This window comes from Neodiprion pinetum, chromosome 4, assembly GCF_021155775.2.
Source record: "Neodiprion pinetum isolate iyNeoPine1 chromosome 4, iyNeoPine1.2, whole genome shotgun sequence".
In the NCBI taxonomy this organism is placed as follows: domain Eukaryota; kingdom Metazoa; phylum Arthropoda; class Insecta; order Hymenoptera; family Diprionidae; genus Neodiprion; species Neodiprion pinetum.
In genome coordinates, this window is record NC_060235.2 from 5863154 (window position 1) to 5874840 (window position 11687).

An 11687-nucleotide genomic window follows, 5' to 3' on the forward strand; every position below is an offset into this window, starting at 1 on the left:
AAGAGTCATACGAATCAATTCTGAGACGAAAAATTTTTTGGTCAAAAAAAAAGGAAGGTTAACCCCTTTGTATTTTTGGCGGAAATTTTCGCGATTTTCAAAAGTGCTGGAATAAAATAATTGTGGCACTATTCCGACGTAATTTTGCAAGAGAAATCGATTGGGCGCAGTCCCAATACGCTGCGATCAACGCATCGAAAGTTACAGCCAAAAAACGAAAACCTGAATTTTCGACATTTTTCAGCAGGTGCTTTTTTCAACGTATCTTCTCTCCCGTTGATCCCACGCTCCTTTTGCTGCGTTTTCTGAGTTCCTTGTGGTCCAATTGGTCGGGAAAGAGTCATACGAATCGAATCTGAGACCAAAAGTTTTTTGCGTAAAAAAAAAGCAAGGCTAACCCTTTTGCATTTTTGGCGAAAATTTTTGCGATTTTGGAAAGTGCTGGAATAAATTCTATCTGGCACTATTCCGACGTAATTTTGCCGGGGAAAACGATTGAGCGCAGTCCCAATACGCTGCGAGCAACGAATGAGAAGTTACAGCCGAAAATGGAGACCCTGTGTTTCTCATATTTTTCAGCAGCTGGTTAATCCTTCGTAATTTCTCTCCTGTTGATCCCACGCCCTTTTCGCTGCGTTTTCTGAGTTCCTGGGTGTCCAATTAGTCAGGTAAGGGTCATTTAAATCAAATCCGAGACCAAAAGTTTTTTGCCCAAAAAAAAAGTAAGGCCAACCCCATTGCATTTTTGGCGAAAATTTTCGCGATTTTGAAAAGTGCTGGAATGAAATCTATCTGGCACTATTCCGACGTGATTTTGCGAGAGAATTCGATTGGGCGCAGTCCAGATACGCTACGATTTTGTCATCGGTAGCTACAGCAGTAAAACCAGGTAATTTTCTCAGTAGTCCTCTAGGAGCTGACTCTCAGCCATTTTTCATATCTTCTTTATATCTGTAAAAATCTTCACTCGATAAATTAAAAAACAACAGGGTCAACTTTCCCAACAACAAATCAAACCTTTCGGCTAAATTATAGTAAATCCCCGACGTATATTCCCAATTATAGTCGCGAAGAAGAGTCACACATTCGTAGCATTAGGTCCTTTTATTGACGATGCCCTCATTATTGTACAAGTGTCTGAGTGTCAGTGTGTAGTAATGTCACAATTTCAGATCAGAAGTAAATTTAAAGACAACGAAGACTGCAAAAACATGATGAAACATCGCTTAAGAAATCTTATACTCAGACGTGGTAATCAGTGTGCAGTATTCATTGTTGGAATCAGAATATGCTTAGTACCGTATCGTATAGTCATCATCATAACTTGAAGATATAGATAAATTTTCGGCCCGCGTAATTGTACAACAAGACTCCGCATGCAGGACACGATGTATGATGTATCATATTGTGTCTTCTCTTCATTTTCTCATCTGTATTATCTATACAAAGAATCAATTTTCGTCCTTTTTTTTCGTATTTTTCCAACTGCTGGTCGGTTGGGGTTTCAGATCTCTTTTGCGCTTTCTGATGGTTCAATTATTCCAGAAAGCATCATGCAAATCGTTTTTGAGACGAAAGTCTTTTTACCGACAAACTAACTCTTTCGGATTTTTTGTTAAATCTTTGACAATTTAAAAAAATTCTGAAATCTATTTTGCGATGCACTTCATCGTGATGGAATTCTTCCACGAAAGGATTAGATCGTGTGCACTCCGAATAGATATAATGCACAATTAAAATATATATATCCTGCAGCAGTAACCACTTCAGGTATTCTTTTATTTTCACCGACGTGGAATGATTCTTACCACGAATATCAATCGAACCAATTTTATTCTTAAGATAATTGATTACATTTCAGATTTATTTTCGAAATATATTACGCATAATGAATTTGACGACGATAGTTTATTCCGTTGAACTTACGTCATTCGCACAATTATCGAATCTTAAGTAGTAATTTAACACACAGAGTAAGATTATCAACAGATTATTGGTTTTTTATCTTACACGTAATATGCTTTCCGAACATTGCATAGAACATCACATCGATTACCACGGAATTACATATTGAAATGTACACAATAATTTATACTCTATTTATTATAAAGTTCGTGTTTTTTTTTCCAAACTCTCTCGATTCATCATTCTTAGTAATAAAGACATTCGCCTTCACATATTTTCGTAAATATGTTGCTATTGCATTATTATGTGTTGTCTTCAATCTTAACAATTGCGATAAAAGTGAAAATGTATAAAAGACAAATGGTTTGACAGAAAGAAATATTATTCTGTTCAAAAAAATGTACGGACTTATTTTACCCAATACTTCTAAAACCTACTGAAAGTTTCGTTTCGAAAGAAACGATGTTCTTTTTCCTTTTTAATAATCTAAAATTATGATCAGAAACGAACGGTAATACCGAAACCCGTTTCATTTTTTTTCAAAAGTGGCAACTAGTCTAGAAATGCCAAATCCGTTCCAATAATTGTACATTGAACGTAAGAAATGTTCGTTATGAATTTTTTCGAATCGAAATTTTTTTTGAATCGAATCACTCCGCCCCTCATCGGTTGTCGCGTTGTAAAATTCAAGCATTTCGACAGAAACAAGAAACAAGTTTATCATGTCCAATCGTCAGATATCCATTTCTATGACGACGATAAAGTATCAAAAGCCATTATCCTAAGATTTATATTATTGTAAATACACGTACCGAGATCGTAATAATAATGAAGATCAAACAAGATTTCACTCAACATCAAGCCAACTTTTCCATACATACAAAATTTCACGATATACCTAATTTTTGAAGATAAATTTTCGTTAATGACGCAGCCAATAAAAGGAAATCCATCCGAATTTGAACGATATAATTTTCTGTAATCAAATCGACATTTCTTCGTTATTTCAAAATCCAAGAACTTCACTATCCACGCAACTTCCCTGCGCTGCACTTCCTTAACGAGTGTTGAAATTTACGCGAGTAAACACGTTGTCAGTTAATATTTAATTGCAAGTATGTGTTTTACTGCATATTGCAATTAACTAATCAACTTGTTCTTTGAGCTTCTTCAGATTCTGTGATCACTATATCGTTGGTCTGATATAATCGTCCAGCCACCGTTGAACCGCGATCAGATTCTCCTTGAGCCATAAATTCCTTGACCTGGCTTCGGCCTCAGCAACTCCTATAGTGTGTCCCAAGAACTTCAAACTGTCGAAGTGTTTCTCTTTGAAAATCTGAAACTGCAAAAATGCAATACATCGGTATATTATTTATATGGTTATTTTATTCTAACCTGTGTTTCGTTTTTCAGAATGAAATGTCTTACTTACGTCTTTGATATCTTGTTCATCCATAATACCGCTAGCAGATGCTTGGACGAACGCTTTCAGGATTGGATACGATTTTGAAAACCTGTAAAGAATGTTGTTGGTAAATTCTCTGTCCAAAAAATTGATCACACAGAATTTCAACACAGCATCGAGTTTCTTTTTTTTACCATTTTATTGCGTAGTTTAAAATAACAAGACAAAAATCTTCCAGACTTGTACAAAATAATCGCACACTTAGTAAATAAAATCCATTAAGAATTGAGGTTTGAACCTGTCATAATAATTTATGTATTCATGTTTATGAAAAATAAAAAAACAAACCTTTGGAAAATCTCATTCCAGTATCTTCGGAGAAATTTGAATGCCGATCGAGAAGCCATTGGATTTTGACGAAAGCTGCGAAGTAATTCCAGAGTTTCGTGTTCGTCGATTTTCCCTTCGGTCATTATGTCGCTCAAAAGTCTTGTATAGAAAAACAATGAAAATCGATTCGATTATGGTTTTCTAGTTCATTTGATATTTGATACAACACGCTTTTGTCTCACCCTAATAATCAATCACAATTTTTGTATAACTTTACGCGCAAAAACGCGTCACGATTATTTTCATCACATTGAGTTAACCGCATACTCACAGCTGAAGGATCCATTCCACCTGAAAGCACGGCAAAGCTGATAAGAGTTTCAATTTTGTTTCTCTATTCGAAGCGACAGAGATTTTCGAGAGTAGAAAATCCCATTCCAGCTTTCCGCCGAATCTCGCCAGGGTGCATTGGTGAGTTTTTTCGAGGTAATTAGGCACGTTGGAACTACGAATTGTGAGAATTGAAGAAAATTAAAGTCAAGAATATATCGTGACAAACATAGAGAGAATTTCGCTAATGTTTTTCATCATTTTCGTTTCCCCATCTATTAGAATATACCCATACCAATTCCCTCGTAGGTTTAAACTCCGTAAAATCTTAAAGTGAGAAAATCTATCCGAGAATACATAATCTTACAGTTTTTTCATATAGCTCTGACACTCTGGATTATCGACTAGACATGCCCATTTGATAGCAATCAATTTGAGCTGCGTTTCAGCGCTGGATGCTGTTACGTTTTTGAAGAGAGGTGATACGAATTTCACCATGAAATTCTGAAAACAAAAGAATACCACTTTCTATAACCCGGCTGGTGTGCAAACCTCACTACGTATAACTCACTATCAGCTTCGATCAGTATATTTTCCATAACTGCAAACTCATGCTCTTTAATAATTACCTGTTATTAATTAAACGTTGAGCAATCACTCCACGTATAAGAATACGACACATACGATGTGCTAATTTCTACAGCAATACACCAATCGGGCACTAAAATTTAACAAACGAAAGATTAAAACCGATCGATTACCTGAAAGCTCGGATATGCAGCAGTATTCTGTAAAAGGTAGTTGAGCTTTTCCATATTCTGAAAAGCGACCGTCCATGGTGAGTGGTGTGTCTCCCGCTTGTGAAGGAACTGAATTAAGTTCAAAGCTGCAGGATACGCCAAGCGGCCGGCCCAAGCCAAGCTAAGAGCATCGTCGACTAACGACGTTCTCGTTGTTACCGGAAATTTATCGAATTTCGAGTCGAGGGCCGACGCCAACAGGCTCCAATTATCCAAGTCGTAATTAACCCGATAGTAGCCTTTGAACAGTATACAATTCACGAAGTAATGTACACTTAGTTGCCGAAGATGATGAGCTTTGTTGTAATTATCCAAACCAAATTTAGAATACAAATTATGCACATTGTAACTTTCTACTCTGAGTTCCACCAACTTCGTCGAGGTGATCAAGACGAAAGTAGTCGGAGTCCAAAAAATTTATCGGTTCATTGTAATCAGCGTAACAAGCAACTCTTGAGTCGAATATGGTGTTAATTTTTTTGACACTGATGAATCGACTCACCGGTTTGATTAACGTTCAGTAAAAGCCACTTTTTTTCACCGTGATTCCCGAGCCCGATCAAAGTTGCCTCTTCCTGGCTCATCCACGTTCTTGACGGCGACGACCAGTTCTCTCCATCGACGATGTAAGTAACAGGAACGTGCCACAACTTGCGATTTGTTATTGTTTCGTTATCGAAAGCAAATTGCTCCTGGAATGAATAATGACCGTGTGTCATTTTGATTGGTAGTTTGAAAGAAAATAATCCAGGGTAACGCATGATTCTTCGGCTGACAGTGAATTGAACATAGAGTTCTTTTTCAATCAACCGATGAGTCAATGTTAATTTAACAGAGGATCCAACAATAACTAGGCCTTCCCTTAGTCTGCAACGAACAATCGCCACGTCTCAAGTAATTGTAACTACTGTTCGAGTCTGATGAGTTAATTAGTGTAACATATTACGTCCGGCGCCACATCTCCTTCTTGGTACTCCTTGAACCGTTCGTTGTTTTCGTGAACTGTTGCCCCGTCGCGTCGCCATCATTTCTGCTATTATTCAATTTACCTATATGCGTTGAAGTTGATGCTTCATCTTCCACAACGTAAATTCTCGGAAATGTATACTCTGCATGCCGGTTTCTAATTATTCTGATTGACCATTTCCTGCCAAAGAAATGGTCTGCAGAATTCAAAGAAACTAAGGAAGTTTGGCATCCATTTCGAATATTGATACAATTATTTCAACGATGCACTCGATTGTCAGTAGTCAAGCTGTCGTACGATACTTCCATTTCAAAAAGTATAGTAGATTCCTCTGAGTGTAGATAGGCGACAGCAGTTTTATCCATTATATGCCACCGTGTGTAGTTATCTCTTGGATACTTATTATTATATGAATGAGTATTTTCTTACGGTCAGTATATCGTACCTACCCGTGAGTTTGATAATTGAATTTAACAGTAACTCACTTGCCGTACGGTTGCAGAAGCACTTTCGTAATTCCTGGTGACAGTGACGACCGGAAAACCGCCCTGGTCAATCCAGGACGCAAAAACCTGGGCTAAGGATACGCCGTCCGGAAGCCATTGAGCTTCTTTCGACATAGAGACAAGGAAATCGGAGACATCGGCATTCGCGTTCGCCCTGTGGAAGCAATAATGGAAATCCAGTACAGCAAAACATTGATCGTTACACGCTAGTGAAACGGGTACCCACCACCTAGTCAGGAACGTTTTGTAGCCGTTCCTAAATCCCGAGTCAGATATCACGTAATTCAACATGCGAATCAGACATGCACCTATAACGAGTAACAATTTATGCATGAAAAAAACCTGTGTATATTACAACAAGAAACATCGAATTCCATCGACAATTCAGACGATATACCGGATTCAGAGGATCACTTATCAATTTCTGTCCCTCGTATGTTTAAATAGTCACTCACCCTTTTCGTAAGTGTTTTTCAAAGCTGTAAACTTGAGCTTGGACCTCATAGACCTCGACACGTCGTAGGCATCAGCCTCAAACGCGCTGTGCTGAAGGATGCCGATTGAATTGAAGGAATCGAGGCTCGGATCTGTCTAAAAAATCGATTAAACAGCTGTTATAAACAATATTCCGGTCTGTTAATTTCCGTTATATCGCTACTTGCCTTATCAGCCAGTAAGTATTGTAAGTAGAATAATGAGCCCTCGAGGAACCAAGCTTCCATCCGAGTCTGGGTGCTGACCAACCCTCCAAACCATTGTTCGCCGATCAATCTAATTAGGTTCTGAACCTCAAACTCCTTCGCAATTGCAGAAGATTCTCGGTCCAATGACAGCATCGATTCCCTGTCACGAGATAACGTGAATATAATACATGCCGTTGAAAAGGATTAATTGTACCATGCGTCGATACTAATATTAAACTTGAGATGATGTTGACCTGATGAAAATTAGCCCGGGGCTGCTTGTGCCGTCACCATCAAGTCCAGGTAGAGCAGCAACGTCCAATTTAGGTAGTGGATACGGGACTGAGAAGAAACGCCTCAGGCTTTGCACGACTCTCCCCATCGTCTCGAAGACGAAACGAGTCTGACCAACTTCTCTGCTTCGGATCCACAAAGTTAGAGGTATTTCTAAGTTGTGAAGAGTCGGTTCCACTATCGGTTGCAAATCGGTGATAGCGAATGCCAGGCTATGCGAAGAGAGTGGAGGTGTCGTTTGAAAATGGTCCATCGCCAACTCGTTGGAACTGAAACGAATGCGCAGGTCCCAGTTATTACACTGCTGTGAAAATTCTAACCCCGCAATGTCGGGTATGGATCAACGTAGCTTTGTCGCTACTCACATGGCGCTTGATGATATCAGAGGCATATTAGTCAGAGTGTGAAAAGTCGTAGGCCTCGCTATTGACAGGGAAAATCTAGCCTTGTCTACCGGGTCTTCGAATCCAGGAAAGAGCGTACCAGTGTCAAACGGTTTCAATTTGGTCGCCAGTATCCATCTGGAAAAGTTGAATAAAATTCATGGAGAGTGATCATCGAGCGATCGAGTTTCGACTCACCTCTTCTGGTTCTCAAGGTCGTAAGTGTTATTGAAAACAGCCTGGCCGTCGACCTTGGCTTCGTACGTTATTTCAACGGAATAGATCCCTCTTAGGATAGGGGAATTCGGATAAATTACGTAGAAACCATCGACGGCGTCCATCTCGTCATTAGCGATTCGAATCTCGGTGCTCCTCTTCGGAGAAGAGAGTGAGGGAGGCTCGGGCGTCGAGCTCGAAACAGTCGGACGAGTCGTGATCAAGGGTGGTGAAATTTTTTGAATGACTACGGGCAGTTCTGAACTTGGAGCCGGTAATTTAGCCTTGTCTTTTTCAAAATAAGCGTCGTTGCTTGTGGTGATTACCTCTGGAGGTGTAATCGAGGTAGGGGCTGAAGTTTCATTGGTGGCAACTTTATCACTGGATGATTCGGTCGTAACAATACTGGATAGATTCACTGAAGTCCGAGAGGAAGTGTTGTCCAAGCCTGATTCTGACAATGATGAAGAGAGCATTCGCGTCATTAGGAAATGAAAAAGCACGAAATAAACCTGTGGAAATTTAGTCTTACCTTCCGGCGTCATTCTAGAATCGTGGGGCGTAGGTTCAGACGTGCTCTTTGTCTCAGGATTTGTCACTTTCTCGTCGTTACCGTCCCTCCTTCTCCTGGAGTGAGCATGTTCCGATAACAGATCATCCGCTGAGAACAGTCTCGTTTTGATTACCGTGATCTTCTTGGCGTTCAAAACTATTTTTGACAAGGGCCGACTTCCGTTATAAGCGAACTCCACGATTAGATGACCGTTCAACTTGGTCACTCCTGTTTCCGTAACTGGGATCAGTTCCACTTTGTAAAGTGTTGGAAAGATCAAAGGCGAAACGGAGAACCTGGCTGAGGGTCTGATTCCCTCAACGTCATCCTCTTCAGCTAAGGTCAGAGCCGTCAAAGTCTGCACAATGCCACAAAAATCACCTTTTAGTTATGCTGCTTTCTCCCGAATATCCTCCAAGTCAGTTCACCTCCTGGATGCAAGAAGCTAAGTCAAAACCATCGACATAACTCACTGGCTTGTTCGCCCATGGATTCAAGTAGGCTCCTATCAACCCTGCAGTGATGACACCAATGATGAACATCAGGATTATTACGGCAGTCTTCTTATAGGACAAGAAACAGCCACCGTTTCGTTTATACTCCGTGTCACTGAGCCCGAGATCGCTCGTTGTGAACTCTGATCTGCTACCTGCGATCTGGGCCATGTTATCAGCTAAAGCAATAACGGGGAAGAAGACAGCGATTAGTCTGTATTCAAGTTATAAGGGTTAGAAAATTTTTCAGGGCTCTTTTCTTTTCGCGTATTCCCAAACTGGAAGTAAAAACCATTCGTACAAGTATCATGTGGATTCTTAAATAGATTATAGTAGTCCGGTATCGTGTCCAATGACATCATCATTTCGTCGTAATTAGCTCGAATGGTTAAGTCACGCTATCCAAGCATTTCGATTCGAAACATCCGATTGAAAGCCACACGACGAATCTTTCGCAGCGTGATATGGCGATCGGACTAAGCGCGTACTAAGTAATTGCATTGTTTATGTTACTGATCCACTTCCGGTTCACCGCCAAGATCTCGATTGAATCCAAGACTTATCTGCAGGCATGCGATTTGCGACGATTTACACGATACAATTCAACAAATTAAACACGCTGAGAAGACCTTGTAGGTCACAGTTGCGGCTTATAATTTCATCTAGATCACGCAACGCCTGTATTTTCGGTTTAACTGCTCTAGTCAGGTTATATACTGAAACTGATCGAAGCGGAGTTGAAGTTAGAATTTAAATTGTCCAACATCATTATGAGGTACGCAGCTTGCGCACGAGATGAAATGGAATTACCCGCGTACGCAAGCACTCACGCACGCAGGTTGCACCGTCGTAAATTGCACCTCGAGCCTCACTTGGTCCAGCAAGCGATAACAGCAAAAGGTGACGGACAAGTATAAGGTGGGTGAGTACAACGAATTGCGAGTGTGTGGTATAACACATCCGATAAGAAACGTTGCATACTACGAAACAATTACGACGCCATTCTCCTCCGTTCTAGTCAATGCAGCAGCACGGAGAACCGACATAGATATGGGTATACACTGCAGAATTGATCAAAGTGCGGATTCTTCACAAATGCTTTCAAGACTGCCATACATTATGGCAGACGTCAAGAGCTTTAATCGAACAGTTCGTAATAACGTGAATTTTAATTTAAAATCAGTTTATTCACTTCTGAACGTCTCAAAGAACTTGTCTAGGTGGAAGAAAATAGAGGGGCGTAAATCATTTCGAAATCAAAAATGGTTAGATTAGTTTGATCGAATGATCTGCTAAACCACAGGCTTTAGTGCGGTAGAAGCAGAAGAAACGGCAGATGAACCGCAAAGTTCTAGAGTCGAAAAATTTCAACTTACAATTTCGCCTTGCCCAAGGCTCCCAGGAGCTGATGGACCCTCGGCGCATTGAAAAATCACTGTGATTGCGGATTAGTTAACCGGAAACACGCGTACTTTTTAAAAGTAAGCTGAATCGCGTTAATTGTTGATTTGAAAGAAAAGTACAAAGCTGGTAGAGAGATCGAGCACAATTATAGAGTTGCCGATATCCCGACTTCCACGGTTTTACCTATCGAAGACGAGGTGCGGACCGTGAGCCAGAAGTTGACGCGTTAATTCCCCCACCTATGGATCGGCACCGTACCTGCATATGCGCCAATCCATTCCACCATTGTTCTACAAACGGATCTCCCACCTCGCATGCAAAATGTACTTTAATCTGTTATAATACTGATGTAGTAATATATGGCTGTAATCTATCTCACCAAGTGTACCCGGTAATGCACCCGTGAATCTTCTCTTTTTAGGCGCTTTGTATACTCAGCCCCTAAGTGACATAATGTCAGCATGATTCTGGTTATAGTTAGGGTTTCGTTCCAATTTTTAGTGGAGCAGATCTGACGGATCGTTAATTCGGACTTTCGAATAATGTTTTCGTCTTTTCCTATCTCAGAAATATTGGAATCGATATTACAGCATTTCTACAATCAGGCAATGCAAGAATCAAGACTCGTATGCACTCGCAGCAGTATCGTACATTTATATAAACACAATACCTGGTCAGTCACGTGATATTGGACGGTACTCCATTGTTCCGATCAATTATTCTACCGTGCTCATTGTCTGGAACGGTAAGATGTAACAAACGAAGAAATTATTGCAGAGACCGCGTACAGGCGTATGACAGAGAAAGATGAAGATTTTATTGTTGTGTGAACATAAATTACAATCGGAGTCGTAAAATAAACAGCAGTTATTGAATCCAGGTATACTTACAAGGAATACACGTAAAACATGCGACACTTTGATATAATGGAATACGCTTCGATGTTCGACCTCGTGCAATGTATAACAATAAACGGTTCAAAACCTACCGTCCGAATCGGTCAATTGAATTAGCCTCTGTGTGAAACTTAATTTGCAATAATTAACCAGCGGCGAGACTTACGGCTAACGTAAACAGCTTTATCGTATGCCGAGGCAGTGGTGAACTGGGACACATACGTTATTAAACCCATACGCGTAGGGTAAAGTCAGGTTCCCTAGATTCAATAATCTGTTGACATCCTCGACAATAAACGAGAATGTATCCGCTCGTTTGTGCGGCCGGTTGGCAGGACATAATTGGGAAAACTCGTGACATGCACCATGCGTGAATCGTCGAAGGATTAGATCGCACACTAGGCCACGTCCCATTCGTCCTATTGACAACGCAGCATCATGATCACCCGATTCTCCTATTGCCCATTCACAATCCGCTCCGTACTGTTCAGCCCGGCTTATGTCTGCCTCACTTACCT

At 40.4% G+C, this 11687-nt stretch overlaps 1 protein-coding gene across 5 annotated transcripts; it reads right to left on the reverse strand.

The window, feature by feature from the left end:
* Positions 1 to 1816: 1816 nt before the first annotated feature.
* LOC124216867 (aminopeptidase N) lies at positions 1817 to 11420 on the reverse strand. 5 transcript variants are annotated; one of them, XM_069135326.1, is made up of 17 exons: positions 11336 to 11420; positions 8849 to 9048; positions 8355 to 8733; positions 7805 to 8276; positions 7589 to 7744; positions 7184 to 7492; positions 6909 to 7089; positions 6702 to 6837; positions 6473 to 6554; positions 6226 to 6400; positions 5276 to 5465; positions 4735 to 5012; positions 4341 to 4477; positions 3975 to 4148; positions 3662 to 3802; positions 3341 to 3422; positions 1817 to 3250 (listed from the first exon to the last, which is right to left on the reverse strand). In XM_069135326.1, the coding sequence occupies exons 1-17, from the start codon at positions 11403 to 11405 to the stop codon at positions 3092 to 3094; spliced, it is 3321 nt and encodes a 1106-aa protein (XP_068991427.1). In that variant the 5' UTR covers positions 11406 to 11420; the 3' UTR covers positions 1817 to 3091. The 5 variants fall into 5 exon arrangements, with proteins under 5 accessions (XP_068991427.1, XP_068991428.1, XP_046477882.2 ...); XM_069135327.1 differs by having other exon boundaries at positions 6702 to 6833; positions 6905 to 7089; XM_046621926.2 differs by lacking the exon at positions 11336 to 11420 and adding an exon at positions 10653 to 10860.
* Positions 11421 to 11687: the final 267 nt, after the last annotated feature.